Here is a 19,097-nt window from a genome sequence, read left to right on the forward strand (position 1 = left end):
GCCTTCACCCTGCCAGCCAGCTTGGAGGCCTGTCTGTACGTAGCAGAAGGCAATGCAATCCACTAGCTAGTTGGATAGGATCTCTTTCCCACTGCTGCTCCCAGCCTATTGGTGTTAAAAGACACAAAGAGCTGGGTGGACTATCTATGGCTTGCTGTACGGTCCATGTAGAAAGCAAGCGCTAAATACCCACCTGCTTCCCTGGAGAATGGACTACCTGATTAGACTTAGCTCTAAATTCAACTGAAGGGGCTTACGAGGCAGTGCCGTGCAAGAATTCCCATACATGCTCAGTAGAGCAAAAAACTCTACTAGCTATGAGAGAGAAGGCAATTTGGTGCTGCTGAATGACATCACCCGTATGTTAAGGCTAATTCATCCTGCTATCTATAGAAAACACCATTTACAGCAAGAAAACTTGCTTTGGTTTTTGTTTTATGTATTTATAAGTATTTCACAATAGTTTGAAAAGCAGTATTTTGAAAAAGAAATTCATAATGAAATACATCAATTAATTGCAAAAGAAATTGGTAATTCAAAGTTAACTCCATATTATCAATATCCCAAGTCCACATAAAGAGAGGAGGGAGGAAAAGGAGCAGTAAATATTGAAGGAGACATTTGATTTTTAAATGTCTTTTAGACCCTGCTTGCCAGTTTGCTCCTTTTTCCTTTGGGTTTCTTGCTCAGTTTGTACCATCCTGTATTGGGTGGCAGTATGTGACTAGCCTTTTGCAACCATCGCTTGGGTTTTCCCCTTTTTTTTTAATGCTTCCCTAGCACAACTATTGCAGTGACATGCTTTCCCAGGAACCATTGGCGTGTGGTATATGTGCACCCTAGATCCGGCCAGTAGGTGTCACTATTGAGTAATGGCTCAGATTCCTCCTCCATTCTCAACCTTCCTTCATGCCCATCTCCAGGGCCTGGGAATGCTTCACTGCAGTCAGTATCCCCAGCAGGCCTGAGGAAGTGAAAGACAGGCCTAGGAATCAAACCCCAGGGCACTACCCCCAAGCACAGCACAGCACTGCTGCTAAGCCTCCAAATTAGCTGGGCATGGATGGTTTCTGTCCTATTCTGCACACCCCACTTTCACATTGGAGAAAAGTTGGAGTCACACTGGTTGGTGCTCTGACATGAATCGAGGATTCCCCATGCTTCTATTCAAAGAAAAAAATGTAAGATTCCCTTTCTAGGGCCAGTTGAGCTGTTCCAGCTTCTTGGTATATGAGGTCAGTTAACTTCACCTGAACTGGTGAGAATTCCTTATCAAGGTGGCAAGGAAGGGGAATATAAGATGTGAGGGCTATGTCTATCTAAGCACATAGTAACACTTGGAATGGAAAGTATTATTTTTCTGCCTACAGGCATAAGATTATAAACATAATTGCCAACTTTCAGTTTCTTTTGTAATGTTAAAGTGGCACAGACTATTTCGATTTGTTAGGCTTCTGAGCCCATCGTATACATTTGGGTTTGTTGTAGGAAGCTGTGGGGAGGGGGAGGTAGAGAGAGAGAGAGAGAGAGAGAGAGATGGCTGCAGGGGGGATGGCTGACTGCATCCTTTTCACTTTCAGAGCGTGGAAGAGGGGAGCCCAGCCCACGAGGCCGGGCTGAGAGCTGGGGATCTCATCACACATGTCAACGGAGAGTCCGTCCTGGGCTTGGTGCACATGGATGTGGTGGAGCTCCTGCTGAAGGTACTTGATTGCTGAGGGGCACTGACCAAAATTTTATTTTCTGTCTGGACTCTTGGAGGGTGGGGGCTGAGGCGGAGGAGGGTCAGAAGAAGTGAGATGTTGGCATAGTAGAGTCTCTCCATGCACCGGCACTGAGAATAAGTGTAATTATTCATGGTGGAATAAATGTGGAGGGCTATTGTGAGAGAATGTGTGTTATGGAAGAGTATAATAAGCCACATCACAGCAGCACACCTGGTCCAGTTGCAATTGGTTAGCCACTTGATCCAGTCCTGGTTTTACTGCTGCTACAGGTCAGGACTTGCAGATCCTGATGTTCTGAGGGGAGATCAGGAGCTACAAGCCCATGCATGTAAAGGGGGAGCACAGCGTAAAACCAGATCCAGAAATGGAGCCGGTTGGCCAATCCTAATCTGTTCATACGTTGGTTTTTTTTTTGTTTTTTTTTATTCCCCTCCTCATTCCCACTGTTTATGGCACAGAGTGGCAATAAGGTGGCACTCAGAACCACTCCGCTGGAAAACACCTCCATCAAAGTTGGGCCTGCCAGGAAAAACAGCTCTAAAGGCAGGATGGCGCGGAGGAGCAAGAGGAACAGAAGACGGGATGGACAGGACAGGTGCGTGCATCACCATGTACAGTCACAAGCTCTACCGATCTCTCTGTAACTCTGGGCCCTTCCAAAATAGGAGCAGGATTAGAATCCTAGAAAAAAAATGTTTTTCTCTCACCGCTTTTTTGTTTGGCAGTTTTGGTTTCAAATTGTAATATTTCATGATTGTTTGGAAATAGCTGACTGCTCCCCACCTCTGCCTTCTCTTCCTAGCATGTAATGGTTAACCCACCAAACTGATTTAGAAGAGGACTTTGGATACGAGTTCAGGTTGCTCCCCAACCCCCATTCTTGTCATTGCCACTTGTAAGGGACCTTAGGGGCCAGTAAGTTTCTCTCCCCAGGCCTGCTTGAGAACAGGATACTTGTCATAATCTGTTTCGCTGTACCGTCCCCAGCCCCTCTCCCTCAGGTCATCAAATTAATATTTCCCTGTACGTACCAGGATCAGTCCAGACCGTGGGTTATGTCCCCAATCCAGCAGATGGAGTCAGCCCAAAACTCTGAGGGGGCGTCACCATAAGTACTACTACCCCCTCTGCAGGAGTTCAGTATCTTCTGACTCCAGCAGATGCGAGTAGGGGAATCTGGGTTTGCTCCCGATTGCCTATAACCTTCTGTCTTTTGCTTCCCTTGTTAGGGGCTTTATTCTCTGCTTTGTGTTAGCTTTATTTGTTTGGATCAAGTTGTGCTTCATTTAAAAAAAAAAAAAAAAACAAAGTTAATTGCTTAATTGGGGAGGCGTGGCTTCCTTGTTGTGCTTCTCTGTCTCTTTTTCTCCTGTCCCGGCGCTAGTTGTTGCTTCACTGGGGTAAGTGGCGTTTCTTTTTCTGCTGTTATTTTTCTTTTGCAGCTAGGTTGGACGCGGCTGCCGGTGGAACCGGCCTCCCAGCGTCTTCGCCCTCTCTCGCGGCCATTTTGCGTCTCCACGTGGGCTGCAGTGGGGAGCAGGGTGATCGCTTTCAGCGGGTTGTGCGGCCAGGAAGGCCCCCCCGCAGCGCCGCTTTGTTCTTCGGCGGGTAGTGCAGGCCATCGGGCCCCCCCGCATCGGCGCTCCGTATCGCGGCCCCCCCCCCCCCCCCCCCGAGGTTACTAGGGTGTTTTTGGCTGCCGGGGACTGTTTTTGTTTTTTTTTTCTCCCGATCTCGATGCCGCGGCCGGCGCGTTGCTCGGCCTGCGGCGAGCCTGGATCGCGCGTCTCGAGGGAGGGGATCTGCACTCGGTGCCTCCCCGGGGGGGAAGGCACGTCTCGGCCCCTCACTCGTTTTTCCCCTCTGGCAGCCTTGCCCGGGCGGCGTGGGCCGGCCCCTCCCCCATTCCTGGCGGGAATGGCGGCCATTTTGCATGCGCTGCGTCCTGAAGGAGCTCAGGCAGCGCTGGGGGACGGGGAAGTCTCAGAGGGCTCTCCCCCGAATTTACTACCGGAAACAGATCCGGAGGAAGACCCGCAGGGGCAGGGTCCCCCGGGGCCCCCACCAGCGGATGTCCCCCCGAGTAGGCCGGGGTTTTCCCCGGAGTTCATCCGCCTGATGCACACAGCTTACCTGCAGGACCTGGCTGCTCCCGCGGAACCGCCACCACCCAAGCTGCCGCGACCTTCATCCCTCTATACGGCCCCCCCCGCTCCGGCGGGCGTGGGGGCCTCACAGCTACCCGTCCACACCCGGCTCCCTGTGGGCTCGGGGGGAACTGGGTCGGCCCCAGTTTCCCCTGGGTCGGACCCTGCTGCTGCGGGACAAGGGGACTCCACTGCAGAGGGAGAGGATCCACACATGCTGCGCCTCTTCCAGCGGGAAGAGCTGGATGACCTAATCCCGCAAATCATTCAGGGGTTGGACCTCGATCCTCCGCCGGACCCGCCGGCTCCTGTTGCGCCAGCTGTCGTCACTTCCTCAAAGAAGGGGGATCCGGTACTGGCAGCCCTTCGTCCGAGGGCTCGGGCTTTTCCCATTCACGAGTCGTTCCTGCAGCTTCTCACCAGGGAATAGGATGCCCCGGAAGCTGCTCTAAAGGGCAGCCGCGCCATGGAGAGGCTGTATCCACTGCCGGAAGATTTTCTGGATCTCATCAAGGTACCCAGGGTGGACTCCGCGGTGTCGGCGGTCACGAAGAGGACGACCATACCGGTGACGGGTGGAGCGGCGTTAAGGGATACGCAGGATCGCAAGTTGGAAGTCTTCCTCAAGCGGGTCTTCGAGGTCTCCGCGGTGGGGCTGCGGGCGGCGATGTGCAGCTCGCTTGCCCAGCGGGCCAGTCTTCTCTGGGTGCAGCTACTGCTCACTTCTCAGGTGCTGCCGCCCGAGGAGGCCGCCCAGGCGGATAGGCTGGAAGCTGCGGTGGCATACGGGGCTGACGCCTCCTATGATCTGTTTAGGGTCCTCGCCCGCTCCATGGCCTCGGTGGTGGCGGCACGTCGTCTTCTATGGCTCCGCAACTGGGCGGCGGACGCATCCTCCAAGTCAAGTCTGGGTTCCCTGCCATTCAGGGGAAAATTCCTGTTCGGGGAAGATCTAGACCAGATCATCAAGTCTCTGGGGGAAAACGCGGTCCATCGCCTGCCGGAAGGCAGATATCGCTCCACCAGGGCATTTTCGTCCTCCCGGACCAGAGCCAGGGCGCAAAGGCGCTACAGGAATTACAGATCGGCGGCGTCTCGGCCCGCTGCTTCCAGGTCTCAGCCCTGGTCCCGCTCCTTTCGCGGGCGCCGCCCCGCGCGTGCCGCTTCCACGGCGGGACAACCCTCGCCCAAGTCCTCTCAATGATGTTCAGCTCGCCCACTCCGCCGTCCCCAAGATTGGGGGGCGGCTGGCGTTCTTCTACGAGGAGTGGGCGCGGATCACCTCGGATCAGTGGGTCTTGGACACCATAGGACACGGCTACGCGTTGGAATTTGCCCGCGCTCTGAAGGGACAGTTCATCTTCTCTCCCTGCGGCTCGGCCATCAAGCGAAGGGCGGTGCAGGTGACGCTGGACAGATTGTGGGAGATAGGCGCCATTGTGCCCGTACCCTCCGGAGAGGTGGGCTCGGGCCATTATTCCATCTACTTCGTGGTGCCGAAGAAAGACGGTTCCTTCCGCCCCATACTGGACTTGAAGGAGGTCAACAAATCCCTTCGGGTAGTCCGGTTCCGCATGGAAACGCTGCGTTCGGTGATCGCGGCGGTACATCGAGGGGAGTTCCTGGCCTCCTTGGATCTGACGGAGGCCTACCTTCACATCCCCATTCGCCAGGAGCATCATCGTCTTCTACGGTTCAAGATTCTGGATCAGCATTTCCAGTTTGTGGCGCTTCCGTTCGGATTGGCAACGGCCCCGCGCACCTTCACCAAGATCATGGTAGTCGTGGCGGCTGCCCTTCGGAAGGAGGGTATTCTAGTCCATCCTTACTTGGACGATTGGCTCATCCGAGCGAAGTCTTTTCGGCATGGACAGGCGGCAGTGGCCAGGGTGATAGTTTCTGCAGTCCTTGGGATGGGTGGTGAACTTCTCCAAGAGCTCCCTCGTGCCTTCGCAGCGCTTGGATTTCTTGGGGGCGACCTTCGACACCCGTCTGGGCGCGGTTTTTCTATGGCAGGACAAGGCGCACGCCCTACGGGAGCACATACAGCGATTCTCTGCATTACCAGCGCCCACCTCCTGGGACTATCTGCAGCTCCTGGGGGTGATGGGTTCCACCATCGACATGGTCCCTTGGGCATTTGCGCACCTACGGCCTCTGCAAAGAGCACTTCTATCCCGTTGGAAACCACTTTCGCAGGACTACCAGGTGATTCTCCCGCTGCCCCAGTTTGCCAGGAACAGCTTGGCCTGGTGGATGATCCCGGAGAATCTGGCTCGCGGCGTGTCCCTCGATCTACCAAATTGGGTAGTGGTAACCACCGACGCCAGTCTTGTAGGCTGGGGAGCAGTCTGCGACCGCAGCGCCACACAGGGGACGTGGTCCGCGGAGGAGTCGAAGTGGTCCATCAATCGTCTGGAGACCAGAGCGGTCAGGCTGGCGCTTCTCCACTTCCTGCCACTCCTTCGGAATCGGGATGTCCGAATCTTATCGGACAACGCGACTACGGTGGCCTACATCAACCGACAGGGCGGCACTCGCAGCCCGCAGGTCGCGCTCGAGGCAGCGATGCTGATGCAGTGGGCGGAACGGCATCTGGGCCGCCTGGCGGCCTCGCAATCGCAGGTGTGGACATCGTCCAGGCGGATTTCCTCAGTCGCCAGCTTCTGGATCCCGGAGAGTGGTCTCTCTCCGACGAGGCCATGCAGCTGCTCGTCCGGCGATGGGGCTCCCCCCACTTGGATCTCATGGCGTCCGCGCAGAACACCAAGGCTCCTCGTTTCTTCAGTCGCCGGAGAGAACGGGGGGCGGAGGGCGTCGATGCTCTCGCACTCCAGTGGCCGGCCGATCTGCTACTATACGCGTTCCCCCCGTGGCCGCTGGTGGGAAGACTACTCCGACGGATAGAGGCTCATCAGGGGACAGTAATCTTCGTCGCGCCAGAGTGGCCAAGACGACCTTGGTTTGCGGACCTCCTCCACCTGGTAATCGACGGACCCATCCGGCTGGGACATCTTCCCCGCCTCCTACACCAGGGACCGGTATTTTTCGACCAGGCAGAACTCTTCTGTCTTGCGGCCTGGCTTTTGAGAGGCGCCGCCTCCGACGACGGGGTTACCCGGAGGCGGTAGTGTCAACTCTGCTGCGTTCTCGGAAGACTTAGACGTCGGTGGCCTATGTGCGAGTCTGGAAGGTGTTCGAGCTGTGGTGTACCGGCCTGAACATAAGACCCACGGAGGCGTCTGTCCCTCAGATTCTCCAGTTCCTACAAGCGGGAGTGGACAAGGGGCTCGCTTACAACTCACTTCGGGTTCAAGTGGCCGCTCTTGGCTCCCTCCTGCGTGACGGAGGATCTCTGCTGCAACACCCGGACATCGTACGCTTTCTCAAGGGGGTCAAGCACTTGCGGCCCCCATTGCGGGATCCTTGTCCCTCTTGGAGTCTCAATCTGGTACTGCGTTCCATGTCGGGACCTCCGTTTGAACCACTGAGGAATGCGACGATCAAGGACCTCACTCTCAAGGCGGTGTTCCTGGTGGCCATCTGCTCCGCTCGGCGTATTTCGGAGCTGCAGGCTCTGTCCTGTCGAGAGCCTTATCTCCGGTTCTCCGATGCGGGAGTTTCACTTCGTACTGTGCCCTCCTTCCTTCCGAAGGTGGTGTCCGCCTTCCATGGAATCAGACGGTGGAACTTCCATCTTTTCCTTCGTCTGAGCCGCGGTCACTCCGTCTCCTGGACGTCAAGCGCACTCTGCGGTTCTACCTGGAGGCTACGAATGATTTCCGGACTTCTGACCATCTCTTCGTCCTTTGGTCCGGTCCCCGGAAGGGATCTCAGGCCTCGAAGACGACCATTGCCAGATGGCTGAAGGCCGGCATTGCCGCGTCCTACATTGGGGTGGGGCGGACTCCCCCACCCGGTATTGTAGCGCATTCTACGCGTTCTCAGGCGGCCTCCTGGGCGGAGAGCCGCTCGGTATCTTCGCAAGAAATCTGTAGAGTGGCCACCTGGAAATTGATACACACGTTCTCGAGACACTATAGACTACATCTCGCCTCGTCCGTACATGGACACTTTGGCGAACAGGTTCTACGAGCAGGCCTCGCAGGACCCCACCCGGGTTAGGGAAGCTTGGGTACATCCCACGGTCTGGGCTGATCCTGGTACGTACAGGGAAAAGAAAATTATTACTTATCTGCTAATTTTCGTTCCTGTAGTACCATGGATCAGTCCAGACGCCCACCGCATTTGGGTTCTTCTCCTGCTCAGCTGTATTTGGGTGCTGACTTTGCTCAGCTGTTCCTCATGTTACAGTAGTGTCTTTACTGCTGTTGTTTTTACGTGTTTCCAGTTTTCACTGTCTGTCACCGTTCTCTTGGAGGTTGACACGCTATGTTTGTGACCTCCCGCCCGTGGGTGGGACGGTCCCAGTTCTCTATTTAGATTCAGCGGCTTATTGTTGCTGTTTAAACTTGATCCAATCAAGGGGTTTCTGTTTACTCGGGCTTTGATATACTCGATACTGAACTCCTGCAGAGGGGGTAGTAGTACTTATGGTGACGCCCCCTCAGAGTTTTGGGCTGACTCCATCTGCTGGATTGGGGACATAACCCACGGTCTGGACTGATCCATGGTACTACAGGAACGAAAATTAGCAGGTAAGTAATAATTTTCTTTTTCATGAGATGCTGCAGTCTCCGGTGCAGTGTGGCTGTGCACAGAGGAGAGGAGGGAAGCTTTTCAGATTTATTATATCTATGATGCATGGCTATATGTTAAATATTTAGCATCCTCATTATGTAGTTTAGAGTGCCTGGTGCTGGGCACTCTCTCCTTTTAGGGTACGAGATTAACACTCTGAGCCCATGCAAGGCCTTTCTATGTTTGGGAGGGCAATTTTCAAAGGCCATTCACTAGGGTACATTGTCTGCTCATCCGTTACCCGGCTAAAGTACTCTTGGGGTACATACTTTTAGCCTGGTAAAAGATAGATGGGCCCGGGGGCATGTTTATGTCAGGGAGGGAAAAAAACGTGCTTAGATTACATTTTCAAAGGGATGCATGTTGTTTTCAAGGTTGAAATCACCCACAGCAGAAAAGGCAGATGTAAATATCTCTAGGTGCTTTTTGTCCCAGGGCAGCTTCCAAAGGGAAAGTTTGAGCATGGACTTCATGTTTGTGTGCGGGAAGGTTCAAGAATTGCCCCCAGAAGTACTTCTGTGGGTGGGGCGCTGCATGCTGGATACCCGGTGAGGGGAGGGAGGGTGGTGGGTGAGGCAGAGGACGGGGAAGTGGAGGAATCTTGACTGGGAATGGAACCCAAGCTGCCTCTTGCATGGCAGCGCTGATCGCTAACCAAAACAGGGACTGCTCATGTTTCCAAGTTTTTTAGTTGTTTTTTTTTCCTTTTTAATGCAGTGGTTAATTATTTCTTCTTTACTCCCCATCACCCCACTCCCATCCTTTTCTCTCTCGCCCCTCCCCTCGTGAAGGAGGCGGTCGCTCTTTAAGAAGGTCTCCAAGCAGGTGACTGTGCTACACAACAGTCGAAGCTTCTCCTCCGGCCTCCACCACTCGCTCTCCTCCAGTGAAAGCCTCCCGGGCTCTCCCACGCACAGCCTGTCTCCAGGACCTGCTACTCCCTGCCGGAGCCCCGCTCCCGATCTGCCGCCTGGTAGGGCTTTCTGCAGCCTATATATGTATTTTATTTATTTCAGCCTGTTCATTAAAACAGATGCAGACAACATATAGATAAAACAATTATAATAAAAAATAAAATACCCACAATTACATAATAAATCACAAATAAAATTTAAAAATCAAAATTGACAAACCAGCCTAGTTAATAAAACAAAAACATTTAAACTGACAGCAACAACAAAACTCAGTTAAACTTAATGGTTTCACTTAATGGTTTCACTGCGGTTGGTGCTCTGTGGGGCTCCCTCTGTTTTCCAATTTTTTAATTGTTTTGGTAGGATTTTTTTTTTTTTTAATGCACCAGCCATCAGCTTATAACAGTGGCACAGAATTGACCTGAAATAATCATACTGTGGCTCATCAGGTTAGCTTTTTTTTTTTTTATGTATGTAATTTAAGCAGAGCCATGCAGGCAAAGCTGGAAAAAAATATTTTAACTTCGTTCAGGAAGACAAGTTTGCCTTGTCTGTCTCCTGAATTTCCTTTATTCCCTCTCCTTCCCCTCCCATTTTTATTTTTTAATATTTTTAATACATAAAAAATAACTTTCTGTACCATTATCCTGGACTCGAAGATTGCCCAGAGAGTTGAATAAGTTCTACATAAAAATTGTCATACATAAATCCACCCAGTAACTTCCTGGTCCCAAGTTTCTGGCTGCAGTTGAGCCTAGGAGTCCTGATGATGAACTACAAAGGAGGGAAAGATTAAAAAAACCAAAACCCTCATATACTGAGAACAAAGAAGACTGTAGGCTGTGATGCTGCTTTTCATTGGACCAACAAGAATTACTCAGATTTTATAATATATGTGAGCTCTGGAGACAACCTACATGGCATTTGACATGTTGCCGCTCCTTAGACCTGTGTAGTAGGTATAACTGGATTTCTCCGAGGACAAGCAGGATGTCTGTCCTCACACATGGGTGACATCATCGAATGGAGCCCCGGTCTGGAACTTTGATCTCAAAGATTATAGAACTTCCAAACATGTCCTCCTGTGCACGTGCAGCTGTAGTCATCACCCTGCCCCTAGGCAGAGACTCTCGGTCTCTTTTTTTCCGCGGAGCCGTATGTGGCATGGTATTATTCAGTTTTGCTCTCTCCTCACAGTATTTGTAAATGATGTTTTTTCTAGAGCTGCAGCTGTTTTTCTTTCCTTTCCCTTAGAGTAGTTTTTTTTTCTTTTCCTTTTTCCTCCTCTTTCCACTGTCTGCCCGCCACGTGGCGGGCCTCAGTTGCTCTGCAGTCTGGCAGTCTATTACTATTCATTATTAAATAAATATTGCACCTGCAGTTTAGTATCTGTGTCCTTTCCTTGCTCTCTGTTTTTGTACCTTGGTCAGGTGCTGGCAGGACTGACTGAGTGCAGTCCGTGGGTGATCGTGTAAGCTGCTGAGCCTGGGGACTCGGCTGAGTTCTACCCGGGCAGGAGTTTGATGTTGTTTCACGTCGATGGCTTTTGAGACAGGGAAGAGATCGAGGACTTACACCATTCCTGTGGCGGGAAGAGCTCATCCTCACCACATTCAAAGGAACTAGTCTCCATGAGCAGGAGCCCTGGATGACATAGCCTCTCCTCCTGCTTGCCTGTGATGGCAGTGCAGCCTCCTTGAGAAAGAGGGTAGGCAGGAGCCTGGGCAAGCAGCTTGCTGCCGCACATTCGGTGCCATGCCCAGTATCTGTTTCCCATGCACATATGTGACCAGCGCATCGTTAATCTGATGCGTTGATATCAGGACCGCGTCTGGGATCAGAACTGCCATTGAGCGCCATGGTCACCCTGGACGCTGTCAAGGTGCCAAGGCACCTCGATGCCATCGAGGTGCATGACCACCCTCGATGCCGCAAGGGTCTTGATGCACTGGAGTCATCGAGCGCCTTGGGCCTCAATGTGGTGGAGTAGCGGCACTGACCTCTAATGTTTGGTACCAGGACTGCCATCAAGGCAATGGTCCCCCTCGATGCCATCGATGCCTTGAATCCATTGATCAATAAACAAACACACAAGAGTTGTTATAGAGAGGGATCTACTAAATATGAGATCAAAATACCTCAATCATCACCACCTTCAAAATAATTCTTCCTTGGATTTCTACTGATTAAATACTATATCACCATCATTGATGTAACTCTATGTGCATTTGAGTCAATTTCTAATAAACAATAAATAAATAATTCTGTGAAAAAATTATTTTGGATGGAGTGGAAAGCTTCATATAAAATTTAATAAACAGCACCCATTAGGTAAGGTGTTTAAATTTTTTAAATCATTAACTATCCACCACCAGCCTTGCATTTTTTATATTTTTTTTAATGTGTCAAGTGCTTTAAAAAAAAAATTGCAACTTTGTTTCTGCAAATGTCTCAAACTAGAGTTCTTCCATGAGACAGTGTCGATCAAAATGAAAACATTCAAGCTGTTTTTTGAAAAACTGCGCTGTCCAAAAGTATTGTAACTGACGTTCACTCAATACACCTCTGTTACCGTCCACCCAACGGGGCCTTGTTTCAGACCGCTTGGTCTTTCCTCAGGGGATGTTGAACTTCTGAAACGTCGAAGACTTAGCGCTGGTTTCCACCGTCTCAATATGCTACTCCCGATCAGGGCTTTAGACTAATTAAATGCACAACGCTGACATTTTTTATATATACCTACAGGCTTACAAACTGACTAATCATTAACACTATTGTCGTCTCTCGCTGGTGAACTGGCCAATCATGAACGCTATCACCACCTCACAGTAAAAATACGTCATCTCTTATATTAGTGATACCCAATCGAGTTCTTCATTGAGTCCCGTCGGGACCTGAGTTTGTAAAGTGAAAATGCAAAACGCCTCCTGGCGATCCAAATTATGTACACGGTCTCCCCCTCTCGGAGACACTATCACTTGATCCAATACTGTCCATTTTAGTTGATCAAAACTGTGCTGCTGTTGTATGCAGTGTGTCACTATTGGAGCTGTCAATTTATGTATTTAATCTGGATCGTCTTAACAGATTCGCATCATACAGGTCATTCTGCCCACATACACTTTTGGGCATGGGCAAAGTAGAGCATATACCACACAAATGAGGATGTACAGGTAGTATAAGTTTTACATAGGATCTGTCCATTTTACCCCTTCTATGCTCATGTTACAATGTGAACATTGTCCACATTTAAAATGTCCAACTCTCTCTCTTCCTTAGATATCATTGGTTGCTGTGCGTGTACCAGTCTATCCTGAATATTTTTGCCCCGAGATGTCACAATCAAAGGGGTTCTTTAAATATATCGTGAAGTGATAAAACATGCCAGTTTTTCTTTATTGACTCTATGATGATTGATGTGGCCATAGTTTGCTGTAATACACAAACTAATTGGGGATACTCCTTTTTCAGTTTATACTGCAACAAAGCTTGCCTGTCAGTAAATTTAGCACGCTTATAAGCATTCTTAATGGCCCGTTTAGGATATCCTCGTTGTTTAAATCTGGCACTTAAAATGTCCGCTTGGATCTCAAAATTATGCATGTCAGAACAAATGCGTTTAATCCTGAAAAATTGACTTACCGGAAATCACACTTAAATAAATATGGATGATGACTTTGAAAACGCAAAAGGTTAATGCGATCAGTTGGCTTCCGAAATACCATTGTACTGAACCTCCCATCAATCAACTGAATCTGTGCATCCAAAAATGTGAGACTTTGTCTTGCATAGTGGGCAGTGAAATGTAGATTAGTATCAACTGTATTGATCCACTCACAGAATTCTTGTACAGATTCTTCTGTAGCATTCCACATGAACAAGATGTCATCTATGTATCTTACCCAACTTACGATATGTTGCCACCAATGAGATGTGTGTATATATATATATATATATATACAATCATGCTTGAAAGCTGCCATGTATAAATTGGCTACAGCTGGCACCAATGGAGATCCAATCGGGATGCCATGAATTTGTTGGTAGAAAGTGGCCTCAAATACATAAGAACATAAGAACATGCCATACTGGGTCAGACCAAGGGTCCATCAAGCGCTTTAGACCTTACAGGGACACACACTACCAAGCACCTCGCCCCTCAGGAAGGTCTCAGTCCTTTCAGAACAAACACACCAAGAGGGGAGCAGGCTCAGGGACAGGTCCTGGCCATACCCCACAATGAGAAACAGCAGACCCATCCACAGGAAGAAGACATAGGGGACAGACTTACCCTCTTCTACCAAGATGGGTTGAGATAACATTGGACAAATGGGTCCTAGCCATCATTACAGAAGGATACTCTCTGGAATTCCACAGCATCCCTTGAGACAAATTTATGAGATCACCATGCAAGAGCCTGCTGCAGGAACTCGGGTGGGTCGTCAACACAGCCAAGAGCTCCCTACAGCCCTCCCAATCTCTAGAATACCTGGGAGTCCGATATGACACCAAACAGGACAAGGTCTTCCTTCCCCCTCCAAGGAGAAGGAAACTGATGGCCCAACTGCGAAAACTGATGGCCTATGCTTGCCCCAAAGTATGGGACTACCTTCAGGTCCTCGGCCTCATGACATCAACCCTGGAAGTTGTCCATGGGCAAGGGTCCACATGCGACCATTACAGCGCTCCCTACTGTCATGATGGAATCCAACGTCCCAGAACTACTCCTCCACCTCCAGCTACCAGCAGAGGTCCAGAAGCAGCTTCAATGGTGGCTACAGGAAGACTGAACTAGACCTTGCTCCCCACGGATGCGAGCCTGCGAGGATGGGGAGCCCACTGTCAGGGCCTGACGGCCCAGGGGCAATGAAAGGAGGAAGAGGCGGGATGGAACATAAACTGCCTGGAAGATTGAGCAGTCAGGCTAGCCTGCCCAAGATTCAGTCACAGACTCTGGGGCGAGGCAGTCAGTCATGTCCAACGCCACAACCGTGGCCTACATCAACCGTCAGGGAGGAACCAAGAGCCAGCAGGTGTCCCTGGAAATAGACCCTCTCATGGCGTGGGCAGAACTAAACCTGCAAGGGATTTCAGCCTCCCACATAGCGGGAAAAGACAACGTCTCTGCGGACTACCTCAGCAGAGAGAGCCTAGATCCAGGGGAATGGACACTGTCGACCACAGCCTTCCAACTAAAAGTAGATCGCTGGGAACTCCCAGCCATGGACCTTCTGGCAACCCATTCCAACACCCAAGTTCTTCAGCCGCAGACGAGAACCACAGTCCTGGGGAATCAATGCTCTCGTCCAGATTTGGCCACAGGAAGCCCTACTGTATGCCTTCCCTCCATGGCTACTAATGGGCAGGGTCATCCGCAAGATAGACCACCACAGGGGACTAGTCCTCCTAGTGGCCCTGGACTGGCCAAGAAGACCATGGTACACAGATATGCGAAGATTACTTGCGGGGAACCCTCTGTGCCTACCTCCACACAGGGACCTTCTCCGACAGGGTCCAATCTTCCACGAAGTTCCGACTCTATTCTCTCTTACGGTCTGGCCCTTGAGAGGACTCGCCTGAAGAATAATGCCTACTCCAAGGCAGTGATTGACACCCTACTTCGAGCGCGCAAATTCTCCACATTTCTGGCTTAGATACGGATCTGGAGAGTATTCGAAGCCTGGTGCGAGGACCGCGGGCTCCTTCCACAAACAGTCAAAATCTCCATGATCCTGGAATTCCTGCAGGACGGCTTGATGAAAGGTCTGTCCCTCAACTCTCTCAAGGTTCAAGTTGCCGCCCTGGCCTGCTTCAGAGCCAAAGTGGAGGGCACCAGACTATCTACCCATCCAGATGTCTCTCGCTTCCTGAAAGGGTTCAAACAAATCCGACCACCCCTAAAGTGGCCAGTGCCCCTATGGAATCTCAATCTAGTACTAGACTTCCTAGCAGGAACTTCCTTCAGACCAACACGCGGCCTGTCACTACAGCTCCTGACCTTGAAAACAGCCTTCTTGCTGGCAATATGTTCAGCTTGTCGCATCTCTGAACTTCAAGCGCTATCCTGTCGGGAACCATTCCTTAGGTTCACTCCCGGAGCCATACAGCTGTGCACTATCCCCTCCTTTCTACCGAAAGTGGTTTCTCAGTTTCACCTGAACCAAACCATATCGCTACCATCTCCAGACGAACATAAGGACTCGGAAGACTCACGCCTCCTTCGCCATCTTAATGTCGGCAGACTCCTAGTCCGATACCTGGAAAGATTGGAACCTGTACGAAAGACGGACCCACCTATTCATCCTTCACAGTGGGAAGAAACAAGGGGAAGCGGCCTCGCGGGCCACCATAGCCCGCTGGATCAAAGAAGTAATCAAGGCAGCTTACATAGAGGCGGGGAAGCCCTTGCCTCTATCAGTTAAAGCTCATTCGACGAGGGCCCAGGCAGTATCCCGGGCGGAAACCAAGCTGCTGTCGCCCGCCGAGATCTGTCGAGCGGCGACATGGTCCTCCATACACACCTTCTCCAGGTTCTACCGCCTGGATGTCCAGGCACAGGAGGACACAGCCTTTGCAAGGGCAGTACTAAATGGGCCACGGGCAGCCTCCTGCCCTGTCAGGGAGTAGCTTTTGTACATCCCATTGGTCCTGAGTCCATCTGACTACACGCTAGAAAATGGAGAAATTACTTACCTAATAATTTTTTTCCTTAATGTATACAGATGGACTCAGCATCCCGCCCACGGCTGCCCCACAATTCAAGAACCTTGGGTAACAAACCTCGAGACTAAATCAAGTACGGGTAAGACATGTATTACCTCTAGTTCAGGACACTCACAGTTTGCCGGGTGTCAGCGTTAATCGGTTGAGTGCACTGGCAGTCTCCAGTTTTGGAAATCAGTTGAACCAGTCATAGTTAATCAAGTTAACCAAGTTAATCAAGTTATCAAGACACACATATCCACAATAGCTTTTCGAGGAGAATACTGAAGAGCTAAGCTACCTGCACGAGTATATGTAGAGTGACATCAGCTTTGAAATCTGTCTCCGTCTCCCATCTGCTATCAGGAGAGCACAATACCCATTGGACCTGATTCCATCTGTCACACTAAGGAAAATGAAATTATCAGGTAAGTAATTTCTCCAATTCTTTATTATCAGTAAACATTGGTTCTTTTTGTATGCGCAAACCTCTCGGTATAATCTGTTTGATGTATTAAATTAATGTGGTGCCATGCAACTCCACTCAAGTCAATTTCTTACTCAGTGTCTTGTGGTATATGCTCTACTTTGCCCATGCCCAAAAGTGTATGTGGGCAGAATGACCCGTATGATGCGAATCCGTTTAAATGAACATAAATCCAGATTAAATACATCACAATTGACAGCTCCAATAGTGTCACACTGCATACAACATCAGCACAGTTTTGATCACCTAAAATGGACAGTATTGGATCAAGTGATAGTGTCTCCGAGAGGGGGAGACCGTGTACATAATTTGGATCGCCGGGAGGCGTTTTGCATTTTCACTTTACAAACTCAGGTCCCGACGGGACTCAATGAAGAACTCGATTGGGTATCACTAATATAAGAGATGATGTATTTTTACTGTGAGGTGGTGATAGTGTTCATGATTGGCCAGTTCACCAGCGAGAGACGACTATAGTGTTAATGATAGGTCAGTTTGTTAGCCTGTAGGTGTATATAAAAAATGTCAGCGTTGTGCATTTAATTCGTCTAAAGCCCTGATCAGGAGTGGCATATTGAGACAGTGGAAATCAGCACTAAGTCTTCGATGTCTCAGAAGAAGTTCAACATCCCCTGAGGAAAGACCAAGCGATCTGAAACGAGGCCCCGTGGTTGGACAGTAACATAGGTGTATTGAGTGAACGTCGGTTACAATACTTTTGGACAGCGCAGTTTTTCAAAAAATAGTTCTAAAAACAGCTTGAATGTTTTCATTTTGATTGACACTGTCTCATGGAAGAACTCTAGTTTGAGATATTTTCAGAAACAAATTTGCAAGTTTTTTAAAAGCACTTTTCACATTTAAAAAAAATATATATAAAAAATGCAAGGCTGGTGGTGGATAGTTAATGATTTAAAAAATGTAAACACCTTACCTAATGGGTGGTGTTTATTAAATTGTATGTGAAACTTTTCACTCCATCCTAAATAATTTTTTCACAGAATTATTTGTTTATTAGAAATTGACTCAAATGCATATAGAGTTACATCAATGATGGTGATATAGTATTCAATCAGTATAAATCCAAAAAATAATTATTTTGAAGGAGGTGATAATGATTGAGGTATTTTTAATCCATTGATGCCATCAAAGCCCTCGATCCCATCAAGGTGTGTACGTGGCCACCCTCAATTCTGTCAAGGTGCATGGCCTCAATGCTGCGGCAGCCCTTGATGCCATGGCCGCCTTTGAGGTCATCGGGTGTGTTTGCCACTGATGCCATTCATTGCGCTCTTGACTAGGACTGTCACCATTGAGGCACTGGTACCATCGGGCCATCGACTGCTGGAGCTCTTGAGAGCCCTGAAGTGTCATTGAAGCCCTTGGGCAACAAGAGTTTCAGCCTTGGATGGATTGTCCGCCAAGGTCGCCATCCACTTGGCACCCCGGGATACCGAGGCATCCAGACACAGTAGTCCATTGCCCTCCAGGCTCCTTGTGGTGTCCTGATGGGGCACAGAGGGGCATCCTGTTGTTTCATCACTGGCCAGAGACTTTCTAGGGGGCTTGAGCCGCTGGGATTGAGGGACATTGGAGGCCCTACCTTGATTCGTGCGCCATCTGTGCTAATGAGCACTAGCAAAGCTATTGTCAGCCACAGCTGCTAGCAAGGGATACCATTGAACTCGCAACATCGTCGCCCTCAGATGGATAGGTGAGCGGAGAGGAACCATCGCCACTGGCAGTCATCGGTTCCTTTGGGCACTGATGAGATGTGTCAGGGCCGTGTTGGGTCTTCAAAGCCTCTGCCTGCAGGTGCTCCTGGCATGTTTGGATGCTGCCAGTTCATTGGTGTCATTGGGCACCAGGGTCCTTATCGGTGCCACCAAGCTGTCTATGTCCATGGGCACCTGTGGTGCCAGGGATGGTACTGTATACCGTCAAACTGATCAAGACACGGTCAAGCGCCATCGAAAGCCCTGTGTGCAGCGTCATTTAGTGCCCTTGATGTGATCCATCATTGGTGAGTGCGAGAGCGCTATTGGCCCTACAGGCGCCATCACTACAGCGGGCACCAGTGAATGCAGTCTTTTTTTTTATTGAATTTTAAACATGTATGACGTGTACAATATTATTCAGAATTGAAATATACATCTTGCGAAATTTCGAAAACATAATTATTCTGTATATAAATTATCTATTACATTCACGGGAATATAGGGAGGCCAAGATGTAAAGGAATCAGTTATCTATAAAGGAAATTAGCTACAAACAATACAAAATGCTATGTAGTTCCCTCCGCATTACTTAACTATACAATTTTTAGGAGTGAGAATCTAAATAAGAGCGTAATTGATCAGGATCACTAAGCATATACTTAGAATCTTGATATACAATCATACCTCTGCAAGGAAATCGT

At 49.8% G+C, this 19,097-nt stretch overlaps 1 protein-coding gene across 3 annotated transcripts in view; it reads left to right on the plus strand.

Moving 5' to 3' along the window:
• The window catches only part of MAST3 (microtubule associated serine/threonine kinase 3), a 248,094-nt gene that overhangs the window by 225,610 nt on the left and 3,387 nt on the right, over positions 1 to 19,097 (plus strand). For all 3 annotated transcript variants that reach the window (XM_029614319.1, XM_029614321.1, XM_029614320.1), the window contains 3 exons: positions 1,581 to 1,703; positions 2,186 to 2,322; positions 9,367 to 9,548. In XM_029614319.1, coding sequence (XP_029470179.1) covers positions 1,581 to 1,703; positions 2,186 to 2,322; positions 9,367 to 9,548 — 442 coding nt within the window. The remainder of the gene's footprint in view (positions 1 to 1,580; positions 1,704 to 2,185; positions 2,323 to 9,366; positions 9,549 to 19,097) is intronic.

Source organism: Rhinatrema bivittatum, chromosome 8 (assembly GCF_901001135.1).
Source record: "Rhinatrema bivittatum chromosome 8, aRhiBiv1.1, whole genome shotgun sequence".
Taxonomy (NCBI): domain Eukaryota; kingdom Metazoa; phylum Chordata; class Amphibia; order Gymnophiona; family Rhinatrematidae; genus Rhinatrema; species Rhinatrema bivittatum.